Here is a 21,121-nt window from a genome sequence, read left to right as displayed (position 1 = left end):
CATTATGTAAGAATAACGCAAGATTCACGGAACGATGGTACGGCATTTTAAACAAATGTTCATTAGACTTGATACTACTAATTATTGAAGAGCTTTCAAAAGTATTAGAGGACCTTGAAAAAGAAGTTGGTCAATTGAAACAAGAGCTAAGCGACAAAATGACTACTGAAGACTGGAAAAAAACTCTAGAAGACATTAATATTCAACTTGACAAACACACAGCAGAAATAAATGAGAGGAAATTAAGAAAATTTAAGAGAGACACAGTGGATTACAAGTTGGGGGAAGTCTACAGCTGGGCAGAGGAGTATGCCACACGCAGACAACGAAGACAGTTCGATAACAGGTCCACGGATGATACCTCATCCTCTGAGGATTCACAACAGAGACGTCAACCTAATTTTCAACCAAAAGAACACCTTTCCAGGAATACAAACGTTAATCAGGGCAAACGATTCACCACAACGAGTGATGGAAGTACAACACCTTCAACTTCCGGTGCTTCTTTTTTAGGAAGAGGCCAGGCCCCACTCGGAGATCCAGGCGGACAAAATACGACACCAATCGCCAAATCAACAAGGAGTCAAAAAACTTAGTGATTAACATCTCTTCCACTGAATTATCTAAATTCCAAATACAGACGTTACAAAAAGGTTTATCGTATGTACCCACGTACCAAAGCCATGAACTTGAAGCACAAGTGAGTTTATTCAGATTCATGAGGAATCTTCGATTGAAACATTTTTTTACAAACATCAGTACATTTTCAGAACCAATCGACCGAGGTACCTTAATGGATTTAAAGCCAGAAAGCACATTCCAAGCACCAATCAGTCATAAAATCTTGGACACTTTTGAGACAGTAGTTCGCAAGGATCTTCATGATATATTTCGATCCAAAACATCAAAAGGTACAAACTTAACTAGTAACGAGAAAATGGCCATTTCTAATCTTGCCAATAATCAGACAATCACATGCTGCAAAGCTGATAAAGGAGGAGCACTAGTCATTTTGGACACATCGTTTTACATAAATAGCGTGGAGCTGCATGTTTCAGACATTAACGTATACATGCGATTACTTTCGGATCCTACCTCATCCTTTAAACAGATTCTGGCATCAATCATTGATAAGGCTTTAACATTGGGAACCATCAACGAGAGAGACAAAAAATTTTTGATCAAGCAGAATCCGAGTATACCCTATCTATATATGATACCAAAAATTCATAAGAACTTACACCACCCTCCATTCAGACCAATAGTGAGCACACGCAATTCCATTCATGAACCAATCGGCAAATACATAGACAGACACCTTCAACCAATGGTCACACAAATGACCACATATGTTCAAGACACAACTGATTTCCTCATAAAACTAGACAAAATGGAGCTGAAGGAAAATATCGAGTACATTTTATGTACCATGGATGTACAATCATTGTATACTTCAATTCCCCATAATTTGGGACTCGAAGCACTGGAATTTTTTCTAGTAAGAAGTAACAAGGAAAGTGATCTCAATGTCTTTTTAATTGAGTTGATGCATTTTACGCTGTACCACAGTTATTTCACCTGGAAGGACGAGTTTTTTACACAGTTGAATGGAACATCGATGGGAAATTGCGCCGCTCCGGCGTATGCAAATTTGTTTATGCATCATTTTGAACTTACTCACATCCTTGCACATAAAAAATGGACGGACAACGCAATTTTATTCATCAGATACATTGATGACATTTTTCTCATTTGGAAGGGAGAAGAATCCACACTAGTCAATGCCATTCAAGAACTAAACATGGTGGATGACCGCATCCAATTTACACATTCTTTGAGTAAAGAAAAAATACCTTTCCTAGATGTGGAAGTCAAGATAATTGATCAAAAAATAATAACCACAGTGTACACAAAAACTACAGACAGAAACAACTTTTTACACTTTTCAAGTTTTCATCAATTAAGTCTTAAACAACACCTACCTTACTCGCAGTTACTGAGGATAAAAAGAATATCATCAACTGAAGACTTGTACCAGGAAAACAAAAATACAATGATGGCAAAATTCAAACAAAGAGCATATCCAGATTCTGTACTACATAAGGCCAACGAAAGAGCAAACAAACAAAGCAGACAAGTACTACTTAAGAAAAAGAAGTTGGATGTTCAACAGGACCGTAATGTGTTCGTTTCTAAATACTCAACCAGAAGTCAAAAAATCAAACACACAATAAAAAAATATTGGCCAATGCTACAAGCGGAGACAGAATTTAATGGCATTTTCAACCAACCACCAATATTTGCATACCAACGTACAAAAAACCTACAACAGATGTTGAAACACAAAAAACAGAGAGAAGACATACACAAGGGAACCATTCCATGTTTGAATTGTGGCAGTTGCAACAACATAATTAAAGGAACTACATTGACTCATCCAACGCAAGGAACTCCCATTAAACTGCATGTGACAGCGACATGTGACTCTAGTTTTGTCGTGTACTTACTTAAGTGCCCATGCGGGCTGCCCTATGTGGGAAAAACGGAACGAAAAATCAAAACCCGTTTGACAGAGCATAAGAGCAACATAAGAAACAATAACCCAAAATCAGTCATTGCCACACATTTTAACACACTATCTCACAATATTAGTCAACTCCGATTCTTAATTTTGGAACAAGTGCCATTGCAAATGGGCAGAGACAACAAGAAATTTCTGTTGCAAAGAGAATTACATTGGATTTTTGTATTGGACTCACTACACCCGAAGGGTCTGAATGATCGGGTGGAATATAACTGTTATTTGTAAATACCTATCAATGTGCAGGTGTACATTTGTGATTAACATACCGCATTTCATAATTTCAGATTTAAAATGTATTTTCGTATGATGGTATTTTGAAATTTATTGTTTTTAATTAAGCAGACATTTCTTTTTTTAGTGCGTTAACTTTACGCTACAGACACTCACCCGTATCACTAAGGTTGGGTTTTAGTCTTTCTTCTATCTCGTTTGAGTTTTCCTAGCACGCACCTATTTACTTCCGGGGCACATTAGGAACACAGCTGATTCCAACGGTTACGGAACGCGGAATTGTTTTGAACGAGGAACGGGTATTGCACAGGTATGCACCGCAGCGACGCGGATTAGATCCTACACGATAAGATTTTTTTCATTTATAATTAGTTTAACGGACGCAAGAGTCACGCAGTTAACCCTCTTGAATCAATTGAATTTCCGGCACATCTTTTTAAGAACCCATGGTTTTGACACATATGTAGACAAATGGTATTAACCATTTACCGGCACTTCGTAAAGTTTCACATCACGTGGGTTTTATTTTATTTTATTTTCATTTTTTCCTTATAGTCTACGTCACCACGACCACCGAGAATATTTCTATAATTTATGCTCACTGAATCAGACATCATTTACGTCCACATTGCATTAGATCTGCAGCCATTGATCACTGTTCATGTATAAATCTTAGGCTTTGTTGCTATGCTATCAGCTTTTGGAGATTATTAATATATGGTCATTTTTGTTTATAGGGAGTATCCCCTGATGAAGGGAGACCCCGAAATGCATTGGGATTCATCCCTGTAACCCAAATATTCATATTGACAATATGAGATCATGTTTACAACATTGGAGTTTATTCAAATGAAGAGGTTTTAAACAAACCTGAACTATGAAAATAACAAATAATGCATATTTCTTTGAAGCAACAAAATGAAATGGAGACTGTGAAATAAAACAGTTCATTGATTAACAGACATTCGTGGTTTAACTTATTACAGTTTTAAGTCGAAAGAGTGCACACTGGGATTCACCTTCCACTGCGGAAGGAATCGTAAATTCGAATCAGATCACATTTACAATGACAATGAATGGACTTACAACTCACTGCTTTATTGCAGGTTTATAGATGATATATTCATCTTATGGACAAATACTCAGGATCTTCTGGAGAAAAAAATTAGAGATCTGAATCTGATAGATGAACACATCCAATTCACACATCTAATTAATTACTCTAAGATGTCTTACCTTGATGTGACTCTCACAAAAGAAGGAAGAAAGATTATAACTGAAGTGTACAAAAAAGAAACAGATGTCAACAGTGCGTTACATTTTCAAAGCTTTCACCCAAACAGTTTAAAACAAAACCTACCACTTTATCAATTTTTGAGGATTAAAAGGATCTGTTCTAAGCCAGAAGACACAGAGAGACATTCTGCACAACAACAAGAGATGTACCTGAAAAGGGGATATCCTGAGGAAGTGGTCGAACATGCGAAACAACGCTCAACTAAAGACACTAGAGAAAGTTTATTGAAAATACAGCCACGCAAACAGACATCCAGACAAGTTTTTGTTTCTAAATTTTCAACCGCTTCGAGCAAAATGAAAAAAATAATCAACAAACGTTGGGAAATGTTACAAAACGAACCAGATTTCAACAACATCTTCAAAGATCCACCTATGTTTTCATATCAACGATCGAAAAATATCAAAGAAATAATCAACACACCAAGTAAGCAACATCACACTAACTAGAAAGGAATGACAAAATGCCTAAACTGCGTCCAATGTAATAATGTAATTGTTGGGAACATTTTACATCACCCACTTACAGGAGAAAAGATCAATCTTTACCACAATTGTGATTGCAACTCATCTAAACTCATTTATTATATCAAATGTCCATGTGGTAAATTATACGTTGGAAAGACAGAGCGAAAGATAAAAGTAAGGATTTCTGAACACAAGAGTACAATAAGAACACAGAACAAAAACAGCAGCCTAGCCACTCATTGGAATGAGGAGAAACACAACATTGCCCAACTTAAGTTCTCCGTACTTGAAACAGTGGTACAACATCTCGACACTGATCTCACCAGAAGCCTTCTCCAACGAGAGACATATTGGATCAAGCGTCTCGATACCTTAATTAATAAGGGAATGAATGATAAAATTGATTTTGCTTGTTATTTATAAATATTGTATTTTTTTGCATCTGACTATGGAAAGTTACGCATGCACGCTGTAGTTTGTTTCCTTGTCACAACTTAGTTTACACCACTTGGTTTTCTTCCTTTCCTACACCTATGTACATTTTTTCACCATTTCCTCTCAGCCACCCCAAGATGGTCGCCTTATTTTCCCACCCTCTTCTATTGAGTTTATTCTTCCTTTGATATTTTTTCCGTTAGTTTCCTCCACGTCCCTCATGTATATTGATATCATTTCTTCACATCTTTTTGAAGAGTCCATTTCTCCTTTTCCGAAAGTTTCCTTCATGTCCCCTCTTTTGTAGAGTTCTTTTCATGCGTTCCCCTCTGTTGAAGCCACTCAGTGATGGCTGCTCAGTTCCCTTCACATTTTACGCGGGAGTTCACTGTTTCATTTTTTGATATCGCGAGACTTTCTTGCTCTCGTTTGTCTATCCGGAAGCGTTTTAACTTGCCTTTCCGTTTGAGCCATTACCGTCCGACGAAGATCTTCGTCCAGAACTTTTTCTATGCACCCGTTTCGACTGCCGATGAAAGAATTTGAAGCCTTCCTGTACGTTCTTTGGAAGTCCACTGTCATCGTGACCTTTGATTCTTTTCGCGAAAATATTCTCCAGACATTTCCTTATTTACATTTTCTTTTCCAGATAAAGCCCACCATTTTTCTCTTCTGGTCAGCATTAGGTATGCAGCTTTTTCGTTTGGGAAGTAGCACGGTTTTTTCTGTCGTCACTTACTTTCTGTTCTCCACTCATTCCAATTTCTTGGTGGAGGTATTTCTGATGCACATCCAATCATATTACTGTATGACTTATTGATGAGTACATCATTTTTGTATAATTCAGGACATGACCTTGATAGATATGACGCGTTATTTATTGCATCTTCATGATACAAGTTGATTGATTATTTGTTGTTTATGCTTTAGAAATTCAAGCCCCTGAAGAAGAGCCAAGCGGGCTCGAAATGCATTGGGCAACTTAACAAATGCATTGATCAGAAAAGAGTTCTTTCATTTAAATAATAAGAACGAACATTATGGACATCCAATGAATAAAATTGTGATGAACCAATCAACAGAATATCGTTTTGTGTTCTACATCAGTTATGAATTTGAAGTTCAAGAGTTATTGAATTGAGATAAGATTGAGTTTTGAAAATTGAAGGGACATTCTCATACCCTTGAGCAACTGTGCGCAGAGATAGGGTCCCATTGACCTGTAATATGTTGTGTTAAGTTTGGCATTTCTGACTGTTTTATGCCTTCTCTGCAGCACGCTTTTTCAAAAATACGAACACTCAGAGCGCAGAAGTTTCTATTAGTAGTGAGTGCCTCTTCCATCCATTTTGTTGCTCTGAAGAATCACCCATGTGTAGCTTGCAACGTTAGGCCAGAGTGGCTTATAAAAAGGTCCTTGAACAAAGGAAAATGGGAGATCAGGTCAAAACTTGTAATGACCTCAAAAATGCTGGGGAAATGAAAGAGAGTTGCAAATTTTGGGAAGTGGTCAATAGGCAGTACTTTAAGGATTCTGATTCCCCAAATATAGATACCGTTATCGAGGTAGACTCCTGGGTGAAACATTTTCCCTGTGGGGGAAGAATTGCTTCCACAGGGCCCAATACCCCCTTTTATCTATTTTACCCACTAGTGATTTCCAAAATCCTATCACTGTTGATGAAGTCATTAGTACCGTTACTAAATGTATTACTGGTAGGGCACCAGGTCCAGATGGTGTACCTGGGGTTGCCATATAAGAAATATCTGGAAAAATACACAAAATGTATTCAATAAAAATACATTTATAGCATAGAGCTCAAAAATATATACTGGTGCACATAACATTTGGTTATAAAATACTAGACCAGACAGGTGGTGGACAGAAGGGATTACATAAAAGAGGTTGGACAACCAGGACCACACCAGAACATGGGCTTCTATTGGAATTCTCAAGGGCATATTATCAAGCCCATTATCGTCGCTTTAGCGGCAGTTTTCCTGCTGCTAAAGCGGCGATAATTTTAATGCCGTTCTTGATAATATGCCCCTAGATAGGGCAGGAGTCTGTGGTGTACTTGGGACACCAAGCAGGAAGCGGCGAGGTGGTGCCCCTACAGATTGACACCATTCTGGCTTGGAAGCCCCTCAAGACCAAACTGAGGTGAGAGTCTGACCGGTTACTACAGGAGTTTGTCAAAGGGTATGGCTACATTGTTGCTCCCTTAACTGAGCTGACTTCTAGGAAGCAGTCCAGGAAAGTGATCTGGACTGAGGCTTATCAGACTGCTTTTGATGCCCTGAAGGCTGCCATGTGCACAGCACCTGGCTGAAGGCAACCGACTTCTCAAAGAAATTTGTTGTGCAGACCGATACTTTAGACCATTGTGTGGGGGAAGTTCTAGCACCACTAAATGAAGAGAACCTAGACCAACCTATAGCCTTCATTATCGTGAGGTTACCTCCCAGGGAACAGAGGTGGAGCAAAAGTCAGAGAGAAGCTTTTGCTGTGGTCTGGATACTGAAGAAGCTAACTCCCTACTTGTTTGGAACTCACTTCCGGTTTAGACAGACCACAGGCCCCTCAGATGAGTGATGGAGATGAGGGGTGAGAACCCAAAACTGATGCATTCCATGTTTAAAGATAGCCTTTACTTCTGCCCCAGTGGTTCTACAACTAGATCTGATGGGGCCTTTCCATTTAGAGGTAGATGCATATAAATCACACCATTGGACAACTATTATTACAAAGTCATAAAACCACAGGAACATGCCACATAGTTACCTTCCTAGTAGGACAGATTTCCTTTCGTCACAAAGCAAAGAAACTACACAACTCCACAGCACCCATTCTGGTATTATGAGATACTTGTTTAATAAGGTGCTGGATCATTTGACTTTTAGCCCTGTAGCCAAAGATACCATATCTCCAATTGAATGGGATACATGGGTACAAAGACAAGGGGGCAGGTCCATGATACATAAGAGACTGTATTTCAGTAGAGTTTTGTATCGATTCCCAGTTGAGCTGCAGTAAAAAAGTATTGGAAAGTTGTCACGCAACATTGTTTTTGGTGACCCCCACTTAACACATAATGCAATAGGTGTGAATCTTCAATAGCAAAGACAGAATGATAAGTATCACTTGGTTTCTGCAACCATTACTCACACATCCATATTTTCCGAACACAGTCATGCACAATAAACAACACTTGCTGTAATTAAAACATGGAAACTTTCTTTTGGTGCAATTAAAATTACAAGAAAACAATGAAATTAAGAACTGTGAGTGAAGCAAGCAGACAAACAAACAGGTATACTTCAAGCTGTAAAAATAATATACCAATTAAAGAAGAAAGGACTATGACCAAAATATCTTAAGAAATGATGCAAAGGTTTGATTGTATTGAAAGGTCCCATTGCTTGTATGTGGTACATACAGTGAATAAAGGGTACAGAGGAAAACTCAAATATGGCCACTGTTGGAAACTGGGGTATTTGTTGAGGCGGTGGAAACTCCACTCAGGCAACAACTACAATCATATTCAGAGTTAATCTCAAAAAGTCTCTTAATTCACCTGTATTTACCCTTCTGGAAACTTGCCACAAAAGGAGTCAGACTTAACTTAAAGGCAATGTGTATAGTATTTATGCTGCGCACAGTTTGCTACATCAGGTAAAAACACAGAAGAAAAATCCCAAATCAATTTAGAAAAATAGAATACATTTTAATAAATAAAGTAAACCAATCAGTAGAACAAGTGAAATTCAATGTAATTTGTTTGTCAAAATAGCACCTAAAAGCACAAAGCCCAACTCGCAGTAAACTGGTCAAGTTAAACCTGAGGAAATTCACAAGTTCAGGCCGACGGTGATGGAGCGTGGATTGAAGACAGATACCCAGTCTTGCTGAAATGTTCCTTCAAAGTCCAGCATGAAGACTTCTATTCACAGTAGTGTAGGCCGCAAGGAGGATGCTGAGCATTGGGGATGATCGTCAATGTAGCACAATTGACGACCATCCCCAATGGGATGGTCGTTACTGTAGCTTTGCATTGGTGGTCATCACAGGCTCTCGTTGCTATTGTGCGAAGTGCCGGTCTCTCGTTGCCAGTCACTGAGGACTGTTGTTAGCGCAAAGAGCAGGGTTCACTGGATCTCCGCGTTGATGGTTGTCACGTGCAGCAGATTCTTGGCATGAAGGACCTGTTCCCAGTCACCAGGAGCCCAAACTGCAGGATTTTCAGATTTCTTTAATAGGAGTACACTCTGATGACGGCCAAGGGTGCAGGACATTCGAAGTCACCTCTTGGGTATCAATGACTCACTCCAGCAGAGGCCAGCATGGCCTAGGGAGGTCCAGTTGCTGCAGGTCAGGTGGGCAGTTGCGGGGAGGCTTCTGAACCTTGTTGTGTTCCTGAAGCTCACACAGGCAGGTCGAGTCTTCCTTCCCAGAGAGCAAGGCAGTCCTTCAAGCAGCAGGGCAATTTTCTGGCAGCAGGACAGTCCTTATTCTGTAACATCCACTGGTCTATGTGTGCTCTGATGGGTGACTGTGGACGGCCAATATTTATATCTGGTGTCACCCTTTGTGTGGGGGGCCTCCCTGTCCTACCCCCATATCTGGTTCTGGAAAGTTCTTCCTCTTCCCCTGTAAAGGATTCCAAACTGTCTGGGTGTCACGAAAGGTAGGGCAGGCCTGGTGTCATGTTCCTTTCTGTGTGCAGGAGGCAAAGCCCTTTGAAGTGTAAGTGGGGCTAGTACAGCCCTGCACCAGTCATTCTTCCAGGATGGCCAACAGTGTCCATACCTAAGTCCCATTTGTGTTACTGACTGGAAGCAATATACAAACCCAATAGCAGAGACTTTCACAGTCATGTGACCCAGGACACTGAATGAAGGCACAATTGGTTGGGACAATAAAATGCCAGCTTTCTAAAAGTGCAAAAGCTTCAAGGTAATGGATGGGATGCTTGAATTAGGTTCAGCCACTGGCAATCACTCAAGCCTCATCCCAATCCTTCGTTTTTAGCCCACTATGCCACCTCAGTTTGGTCCTATCCATATATAAATGAGTCTTGACTCTTCTCCTCATGGGAACAGTCCAGTTAGAACTGCAAGGCCAGATCCTCCCTGAACCAGAACACAAGCAACCCAGGGTTGGTTTTACATTTGGTAGGGCTCTGCAGCCAGGTATAGTTGTGTTCGAGTGTCACAGTGAGCGCAGAACTCATATCTGGGCATACCCGGCACACTTATGGCATCAAATGTAAAAACAACATAGTGTTGGTTGGAATGCTTGCATTAATCTTAACCGCTGACAACCGCGTAAGCAGCATCCCACTCCATTGTTTTTCGCTCACTATGCCACCTCAGTTTGGACCCAGCCATCTGTAAATCAGTATTGACCGTGCTCCTCATTGGAACCAAAACCAAGCTGTGCCCGGCTGATGAGCCCATAACTAGGGTGAAACCGTTCCTGGGTTGCCTGTGTTCCTATTCCGGTAGGGCCTGGCTTGGCAGTTTGGGCTGGACTGTTCCGATTAGAGCAGAGTCTAGACAGAGATTTGCATATAGTTGTGTTCAAACTGAGGTGACATGATGTGCAAAATAATGATGTATTGGGATGCAACCCAGAGTGATTACCAGTGACTGAGATAAACCATTCCATCCATCACTTTTGTATACTTTAACTCTCTAAAAGTGGCATCTTCAGAATTGTAACTTAGAATCTGACTTTGCTGTTAAAGAGGATTCTAAATTACTATTCATTTGAGTGTAAACAGTATATTTCTATGTGCTCTCAATCCAAAGTTAGCACTTATTAAATGTAATGAGGTAACTAGGAGTCGGCGGAACTTGCAGAGTTTTACTCCGTGGAATTCTGTGGAGTTACCTAAAAACTTCGAGAGATTCCGCTGAGTTCTGTGGGTTGCGGAATTCCAGTTCATGCTGATAAAAAAGTTGAGGACTCCTCTGAATTCCTCAGACAGGACGAACAGCCTAGACACTAATCTCTGCCTGGCGAGCCCTAGATGGAGGAGTGCTCACCATGTGAACTTGCACCAATAAAAGCAAGCACAGAAGGTGACTAAAAGTTGCTGGGCAGAGCATCCATGAGTGGGACTATTAGCTTCTCAGAGTTCAGTGAGCACATTTACAATCTGAACTCAGTCCAAGGAATGGCCCCTTAAAACTGCCCATGTCAGAAACTCCCTGAGGTTGCGTAGCCAAATCATTATGTGCTTCTGTCACAGGTGTAGAACTCAGCACTTAAAATTAACTTGTGGGTTTGTGGTGTGTTCTGAACCCTCAATGTTGTAAGAACTCACTGTCTGAAAGTCAAGTCACTCACCCTGAGGTGTTATGCTCCTGGCATTAACTAGACTGTTTGGAGGATCAGATCAGCCCTTTCGAGTTCTTAGCCACTATACTCGGTACTAAAATGCTACCATTCAAGTGCATTTAACCCTTCTACGATCCCAATATCCACTGGTTAGAATTGATATGTCAGAGATATGCAATGTCTCTTACAACACGAAAAGTTGCAACCCAATCTCAATATTTCCCATTACTGCCCTCACTCACGAAGCCTGAGAGCAGTGCCAAGGGTGCGGTTTGTGGCCTGAGCTTCCCGCGACTGAGGTAAAGCTTGCTCCAGGACACCGCCTCCAGCAAGTATTCCTTGAGACTCATCAGCTTCATAAAACTCCTGCTGGCTCAATCCGGGTACAGGAGCAGCTCCTCCTCCCAAGTGTAATGGTCGAGTAGCTTGTGCTATGCACCACGGAGGCACAGGTACATTTGTCTAGTCATGCCCAGGTCCCCAACATTGCATGTTGCCTACAGAGTGCGACTCCGTGACCTGTCATCTTCTCCCTCGCCTCTGAGATTGCACATTTGTGGAAGTGGTCTGTAAGACATCTTGTACTGTACATTTTCACAGGAGAGTGTTTTCTCTTGTAGTGAAAACACAAGTGACTTATAAAGCGTTATAAAGGTGGGTGGTAAACTCTGTCACTCAGCTGTTGGCATTGTTTTTTGCTGAACATCATGCTCTAAACAGAGCATGGGGTGGGCAAAACTCGGCAAACTCCACCAGTGGAGCCTAACAACCGGGTCTGGCTTCAAAGGAATGTTGGATGGTAATTTTGAGCATTACATGTAGATAGCATTGGGAAGGATATGTATTTGTGTGGATGCAAATAACTGTATAATAATATCGTTGTAGGTTAAATGGTCAGGTGACAGTTGCACTGTTAAGCCAAGCCTAAAACTCCATGTAGGGTAATGGCTGTCCACTTTCCAGCTGTGCTGCCGCCAGAGAAAGCACCATCAATTATCTAGTTAACTAAGGGACTTTAATAGCTTTACATTGGCATGTCTGTGCCCCTGAAAGTTCATGGCATAGGCACCAGGATAAATCAACATAATGATCACAGCTTCATAGAGAGCAAGCACTTTTTTATGGAAGCAGACAAATTCAGCAAAATTAAATCAAGTACTCCAGGCTCCCGAAATGTGGATGGAGCCTAAGCCCCTCCCTTTGATGCTCACAAAATTATCTAGCGACAGTTGCACTTTTAAGCCAGATCATAAAAATGACATAAGGAATTAATTACAGCCAGGACATGTGCTACTTTTAAAAGACAATGCACCTCGCCCTGTTATCCTTAAAGGCCTAATTTAGGCATGACTTACAAGTATTTAAAAGAAAGGTTTAGGCCTGGCAAAAGGCTGGTTTCCAAATAGTACCCAAGTCCCAGGATGCACAGCCTTAAATGTTGACCCATAGGCCATTGTCTTTCAGAAACAATCTGGTTGTACTCGTTTTAATCCATTCTAACCCCTCTTAAACAACTGTTTTTATTTGCAACATGATGATAAGTGTGCAAAGGTTATTCAAAATGAAATTCCTCTGATTGTAACAATGATGATGTCATCCAAACTGAAGAAAAATGCAAAATTTATGCTGTAAACCACCACTTGTGAAACCCCTGCAAACAATAAAAGTGCATACCAAATTGCAGCATATATCTTAAGTCTCTAGGAGATTAGATGGTTTTGTGGGGGATAGCATGGATGTTATAATATGTTTTTGACAACACGATTTGCATTGGTATTTTTTTAACTATTACTGTAACTTTGCACTTATTTTGTGTGCTGGAAACATGCTAACTGATATTTATGCTGATGGGACATTTTGTAATACTCATAATATAGTTACCCCTGATGGAAGGACCTCTACCAAATTGCATTGGGTTTTCTTGATATGGGACATCATCATTGTTACAAGCAGTGAAATTAGATTTTAAATAACTTTTGCACAGTTATCATGTTGCAAATAAAAACAAGGAAGACATGAGTTTGCACGTTTTGTTTAATTTAAGAGGGACAATGGATTAAAAAGAGTACTGAAAGAGCTTTAACATGTGTTTTAAAATGTAGCATCAATAATGGAAAACCTGCCTTCACTTCAGAAATGAAATTGCATTTGAAAAGTGACACTCAGATATTTGTGCTACAAAGTGAAACATGAGCTCTGAAATGCACAGACTTTAGTCAGATGCTTTCCACTTAGCAATTTATATAGTCCATGTGCAAGTAATTCATAGCTGGACTTACATGTATTTAGTTTAGATTTTGTTCTCATTATGAAAATGTGATTTCAATTTGTGAAAGTGTTAAAAGTATGCATTAGTAGAAATAACTTGTATTAGAATTAGCACAACTTTTTATAATGTGGAAAAACAGAAACCACTCTAAATAAGTGTTTGCTTTTAGAAAGTTTCTGTTGGCCTTCAAGATAAGCAAAGGAATATCTTTTTTCCTGTGAAGAGAACAGCTGCATAATGTATAGCTTTGACCTTGGAGCTGTATCTCTGTAGTTGCTGGAAGGTTTAAACAAAGCCTCTTAAATTCTTTGCTTTAGTGATAATAGAAAACATACATTATTTTAAAAGTGCATGTTACATTTAATGTTTCTTGCTCAATTAAAAAGTTATTTTGCAGCTCATGTAAGTGTTTAGTTGGAAATAATGTGTTTTTATTAGAAGGTTAGGAGATGAAGTCACACTACCTGCTTTGTAACATGTTCCTAGTTTAGGAGTTTTCAGAACACTTGCAGAACACTTGCAGAGACTGAGAGGCAGAACCGTGGCAGACAAGATGTAGAGACTAAAGGGCTACAGAGGAGTTAGAGACTAAAGGGCTGCAGAGGAGTTTCAGACTCCGATGCCGAAATGGAAAGGAGAAGAGCAGATGTGATTTGTAGATGCAGGGAAGGAGAAGGTAGACTTGATGGATAGCGTAACGGAAGCAGACAAAGGCAGTTCAGATGTAGGTTTAGTTCCATTCTGACTTTCATTAAGATCCCAAAATTTAAGCTGTGACTAATTGGCTTTGTAAAGGCGTTTTTGTTTTATACTTGATTTCTCTTCATGGGAGATTCTGCAATTATTAATGAGTGATGTAGTTTTTTGCTGCAGCTCACTCTTGCATTGTATTTCTTTAACTTTTCCTGAGTTCTGACTGACATTGTTTGTGCCTCACTGTCCTAGACAGGGATTGTTTCTTTATGGAACACTACTGTGGAAATTATTATGCTTGTACTAACTTACATTTTCTATTTTCAATTCTGTAACCTGTTTGATATCTGACTAATGAATAATGAGTCAGAGAATCTTGAAAATTGATTGGAAAATAAATCTCTTTAAAACTACTCACAACTCTCATTATTGACTCAAATGTTTATTTACATTTGATTAATTGCCCATATTTCTGTAGAAGCCTATTGGGTCATAACACGGTGGCCCATCGAAATTAAGCGGAAACAAGGGTAATGGTGCCACATTTCCTAGATTTTCTAAAGAGAGATTACCGTGAGATTTCCGCTCCATCAGTATGATAAGGTTGTTGCTGAAATATAATAGCCTGCGGCCAACATTTAAGGCTGTTCACCCTGAGACTGGGGTACTATTTGGACACCAGCTTTTGTTGAAGTTATTATGTGTGCACGGACAGATCATGAACCAGGAGCTGCACGCTGAAGATTCTGCCTTGAGCGCGTTCAAAGACATTTTGCTAAAGTAACTGATTAAATAGGGTGTGCATTCCACTATTTATATGTCAAAAGGTTTATTTTGCCAGGTCGAAATTAAAGTTTAAAATTGCCCTACAAGCTACAGTGGTAGGCCCGAGGCATATTTATAAAGGTTACTTTAGTAGGTGGCACAATGAGTGCTGCAGGCCCACTAGTAACAATTAATTTACAGGCCCTGGGCATGTGTAACAGCATTTACTAATACATTAAAAGTACCAATAAGATAGATGGCAATTGTACCATGTTTCAGAAAGAGAGCACAAGCACTTTACTATTGGTTAGAAGGGGAAAAGTGAACAGGGTCCTAATGCCAAACAAATAGGTTCAGTAATGGAAGGTAAACAACTGAGGTGGACCCTGCAAAAAGAGCCAGGCCCAACAGCCACAAAATACAATATTAATGAAAAATTCATATTTGTGACTATGCACTTGATGAACAGTTCAGAAATGCATGGCTCATGGGGCACAAAGTTGACAAAGTTATGACCCTTTTCAGTTGAAGAGGGTTCATCATCAGGACAAAAAAGAACACAATAATGGATCAATAGGCAGGAGTGTATGCTATAGGTCTTATGTTAGAATAACAGTGGTAAGCTAAAATAGAAAGTTGAAGAAGGAGATGGGACAAAGAAGGTCTGGACATTTAATTGTTGTGTTAACTAATGATATCAGAATGTGGATGTAATAGACAAAAAGATATTGTGTTGACGCCCCAACCTAGGGATCCAGGATTTTGGGGCGTTCTAATATTGTCAACATTTCTATTGGAGGGTGAACTATTTACTAGATGTTATTGTTTCAGCCTGTCCTGTTGGATTTGTGTGCCTTTTAGGATATGTGGGAATGAATGAGTAGTTGTTGTTTGAATGAATGGTTGTGTGGTATTATCTTGGTTGTGCCTGGTTTATCTGTTTTCGTTATTAAATATTCATTATCATGCCTCATGTGATTCAACATAATACATTTGATGTAATTTATTTCTGATATATTTGTTGACTTTGTTCTGTCATCCAAATCTATCTCTATGTACTTTTGTGCTCTGATGTGGGAGGGATAGTTATCTTTGTCTGTTCATCAATATCAGTGACGATCAGCACTATTAGAATAAGTTGCTAGGTAGTGGGGGTTTTCCCCTGCTTCCCCTGCCTACCTATCGGACTAGGGGCCCCCTTCTGTGTGATTTATCTGTCTGTGAAGACAGTGAGGTATACAGGGCACCGCTGAGGTGCATAGACAAAATATCCAGGCAGTGTGCGTCCTGATGAAATATGAGACCTGGGAAAGCACACTGAAGGCCCAATTGGGCTGAAAAGAAAAGAGCAGGGTTATAGTAGCAAGTCCAAACACAAACTTGAGAACTCCCCAGCCGGGTCGGGCAGGTGAGCGAGGGCCACCTAAGGGCATTACCAGGATAAAGATTGAAAAATACAGAAACTCAACATCAGTTGGCTAGAAGAGTATCACCAGCCCCATGGTACGGCGTTTTACAAAACCCCATAGTGCCAGCGTTAATCATCCACCTGGCTTGATATTATCAACAACACAATGGAAGTCAAATGTTTGGAGGCCAAACCAATATAAGGTAGGGTGTTTTACCTTGTTGACAGGAAGATTTATGGACCTGCTGAGTATTCTTGAAAGCCATGTTCATGGCACAAAGAAAGCTCAGTTACAATCCCGGCTAATCATTACATGATATGCAAAACACAGATGTTTGCCGCTGGTCTCAATGACCACGTACGGCTAAAAACTCATAAACCCCATACCCATATTGAGAACAGCTTTTTGAAAGCAACTCTTGTGAGCGTTTATGAATCATCATGGTCAGCGTTTTTACTAGTCAGCATCCTTGGTTCCCTTTTTCATCATGGTTGGGTGGTTTTGCCAGCTATTTATACAATTGTAATATTTCAAGGAAAGAGTTTTGGACCAAAATGGGATGATTTCAGTGGGAAGGATTCTGAAGAAAAGCCAGCACTGTGGAAATGATCTCTGAACTGAATATGATATGTCTGATATAAATCCATCTAACTCCATTAGAGAAGGAGTTCCAGATTCAAGAGGTATTGTTCTCATGCCAGAACTCACCGATAGGTCCAGTCAGACGACATGGAATTTCTCTTGTAATGCTTAGATGCAATTGACTGCCGCTCGGAAGGTGCAATAAGACCATTCACAGAACATGAGCTCCAGAAGTTGAGTTTAGAGTACATGCTTGGATAATGTGTGTGGAATTTGACACTATGATTCCATACCCTATAAGATCATCGCACTACTGGATACATTGGGTGACTGTCTCTGTTTGTTCCACCATGTAGCCATGTGGACATATTTAGGTCTGAGTAGGTACACCACCATTTTACAGGCTAACATTTTAAAGTTGCCATCTTTTCTTCAATGCTGACATTTGACATTCATTTGCTTGTGTGTGTGTGCAAGATAATACTCTCTGAATGGCTGAGCTTATATTTGCTCTTTTTTGTAGGTATGTTATTGTGTGCCTTGAACATTCCGTATAAGAGCTCAGTACACTATGCAAAATGCTGTTGTTAGTTATTGTCCACTCTGCGACAGAGCTATCACAAAAGAATCAACAATAGCAGCCTGACTAGGGTTTATGCATGATTACATGGGTGATTTTTTTTTATGCAAACAACATCACTCCTTTGTTAAGACAGAGCATCATTTCACTGACACTGCTGAGCTTGCCCCATGCCAGAATTCCAGGCCAGCTGATTCCTGTTTATCTCCTGCGAGGGATGATGCCCAGCTCTCCATCAAGATGGGCTACCTGATGACACTTACCCACAGGAAATGGTAGAGTTAGAGCACTCTACAGGGATTCTGGCAGATTCACCCACAAAAGAGACACTAGCACAGGTAGCGCTAGGTAGGAGCCCAAAATATAACAGTACTCATATATCCTATGCAACAGCACAATGGTTTAATTGTTTAATTTCTTTACCATTTTCGTAATTATGATTACACTGTTCTGTTTCCTTCTATTAATAACACCAAGTTGTGTGTTTCTTTTGTATCTCTTTTGGTATGCATGAGTTACCAAATGAAAGGATTCTAGATCTTTTTCCACAATTTCCTTGTAGAGTCATGGCATTTATATTCTGAGGTTGCACATTCCACCTGTTACCTTGCCAGGTTAGGGGGTACAGATACTGCACAGTGAGCAAGCAGGGCAAAATCTTGCACAGTTTTGACGTTTATGTTGTCCAACAAATGCACAGTTTTTCTTGAGGAAGTATGAAAAGTACAACAATGCCCCCTTGACAGGGGTGTCTAATGCACACTGGGACAGTATGTTGATTACAAAAAACACACTAGTCCTAGGGGCAGGTGCTAACTTCACCTTCTGTGGGAATAGCGCATTAGTGAAAGATAAATCTGGTTTGGCTTTCATGGCAGGTGATAGACACTGCGTCCCGGGGTTCCTGGGTATTGAAAGGGCCATTTCTAATCGGTCTGGTACTTTTCTAGAGACACCCTCCGATGGAGCTTTTAAGGAAATAGAGAATTGTAACTACTCTCAGCTTGTCGCATGCAAAGCTTTCCTTGCTGTTGCCAATCTAGAGCTATCGTACCAGAACTTCCTTTAGCCTTATTAGTGAAGGAAGTGACCAGTTAAGGGTCACCTGGGTCACTAATGACCACCTCTCAGCCTTCCGTACTAAATGAAGAGTCGGTCAGACAGTAGAGAAACCAAATCAATCTATGTTTTATTCATATACACTCAGAATGGAGCCCCATCTGCCCAGTCTCTAGGAGTGTTGCAGAGGGAACTGAAATCAACAAGCATAAAGATACATTTTGCACGTTTCGTAACCGGGCAAAAACACACCCACAGTGGAATTTTCCAAGCAAGTGATATAGAACAGCAAAATACAGAAAGAACGGTTTCAGCACTCATATCTTACACAGAGTAACATAGTCTAAGGTCGTTCCATCCGAAACCCGCCACCAGACAAGAGGGAGAGGGCCTCTATCTCGTGAGAAAGCTATGTGCTAACATACACAGTGTGCTCATTACTGAAACAAAACAAAGTGAAGAAACAAGACTCAAAAAGGAGCATTTTCTCGGAATTGAACTAACTCAGTTTTGAACAGCCTAAAATGGCGCCCAAATGGACAATGGTGCAGCGAATTCTAACTTACATGGAGCACTGCGTAAGCATTAACAATTTTTATTCGAACAATGAGCTAATTCCTCCTTAGTCCACTCACAATCCTTATCCGTGTTATCAATGTTGTTAATAGGCCTGGGCGTAGTTCGCGAAGTAGCACTTCGCGAAGCTACGCAAAGTGAAGTTCGCACTACGCGAGCTACGCGTAGCACTTCGCGAACTGCGTAGTACCTTGTTCGCACTGTGCCAGATGTCGTTTTCAATGATTGCACAGTGCGGACAAGCAACCGGCACTGTGCAATCATTGAAAATGGCATCTTGCACAGTGCGAGCTGTAGTTTTCTGCTGCTCGAGTAGATTTTTACTCGAGCTTCAGCTTTCTCAACGCGAACTGGTAGTTTCTCATCGCGAGCGGTCGCGAGCATACGCGACCACTCGCAATGAGAAACCTGACCTCCTCGCGTTGGGAATCTCGCCGGGAGGTTTATTTTCCATGCTCGCGATCGCCAACTTGCAGTTGCTGATCGCGAACAAGGAAAAAGTCTCGCCGGGATGTCATTTTGCTTGCTCGCGGTCGCCAACTTGACGTTGAGGACCGCGAGCAAGCAAAAAATGACCGCAGCAGTACGCAACACTACGCTACGCGTGTTCGCACTGTGCTACGTGCAGTTCGCGTAGTGCGAAGTAGCGCGAACTTCGCAAACTATGCGAGCGTAGCGTAGTGCTTTGCCCAGGCTTAGTTGTTAACTAATTCCTTACGTCTATCTTCTACCTGGCCTATACATTTATTTTCTATAACTGTTAGTATCCAAGTTAAATTATGTCTATGTGCGAAAGAAGTATCTAATGTTATAATACATGCAGAATAGTTTTCTATTTTTTCTACTCTCCTTTGGGCATTGTAATTATTCAAATACTTATAAACAGGTATTTTTTTAAATACCACACCATAATTGGAGAAGTAGTAATCATGATGACCCTTTCCATAGAACATACTAAGGAGTAAACTACAACTAATGTCATAGGTGAAAGGCAAGTGATGGTAAGTGATTCTCTATTCAACTGATATGGGTAATTGCATGCACACATAACAATCTCTAACTTCTGTAGTGACTACATACTCATACAGCAACTTAGGGTAAGCATTTAATATATAATCTCCCTTAGACAGGTCTACATGAAGATAGCGAGTCGTCTGCTCTATTAAGCTTTTCGCAGATCCTAGTGTACCCTCCTTTGAGGCAGCAGTGGTAGGTATGGATGTCCCACCTACTTCCACCCCTTGCTCCCTGATTTCGGATGAACATAAAACTGACTCGTTAATGACTACAGCTATTACTACAATTACACTAATAATGAGTACACCTACAATACATTTCCAGATATCATTTTAGAGTAGCTCAGATCACTGTTCTAAGAGTGGAATAGCACAGAAAGCTTTGGAGCAACTTTTGAAGTCTTGGAAAGTTCTTTTCAGCAGTCCCTCCTTTACAGTATTTACACAGTTCAGAAAACCTCCCTAGCTCTCTTTCTTCTTCTTTTAGTTAAAATCCCTAAATGTATTCTTCTTCCACTTGGGCCTAGGTTATCTTCTTCAAACAAATTATTTACAATTCGCAGTTCAATCCACATACCTTATCAAGTCAGAGACAATCTCCTCAATAACTCATTGTAACAGTTCAACTCTCAATGCTGCAATCACTTGAGGAGACTGTCATGCTCCGAAACTAGGGAATTCCACATCTTCCAAAATCAGAGTCCGTAAGCCTCTTGGGGGCAGATCTATATCGGAGATGCGCCACTTTTACGCCGCCATTGCGTCACTTTTGTGACGCAGCGGCGGTGTAAACCCTGCGCCACGTTGCGCCA

At 40.4% G+C, this 21,121-nt stretch overlaps 1 protein-coding gene across 1 annotated transcript; it reads left to right on the top strand.

Annotated features, from left to right (window-relative positions):
• Window positions 1-1,390: 1,390 nt before the first annotated feature.
• Window positions 1,391-2,809, top strand: LOC146831364 (uncharacterized). Its single transcript, XM_085603888.1, has one exon. It carries the CDS (start codon window positions 1,391-1,393, stop codon window positions 2,807-2,809), a length of 1,419 nt encoding a protein of 472 aa, XP_085460014.1.
• The last annotated feature ends 18,312 nt before the right edge of the window (window positions 2,810-21,121 follow it).

Source organism: Triturus cristatus, chromosome 5_1, assembly GCF_964204655.1.
Source record: "Triturus cristatus chromosome 5_1, aTriCri1.1, whole genome shotgun sequence".
Lineage (NCBI taxonomy): Eukaryota > Metazoa > Chordata > Amphibia > Caudata > Salamandridae > Triturus > Triturus cristatus.
The sequence above is the reverse complement of the archived record's forward strand: the minus strand, read 5'-3'. Positions and strand labels throughout refer to the sequence as shown.

Coding starts and splice junctions, on each gene's coding strand:
- LOC146831364 (XM_085603888.1), top strand. CDS start 1,391: ATGGAGCTGAAGGAAAATATCGAGTACATTTTATGTACCATGGATGTA.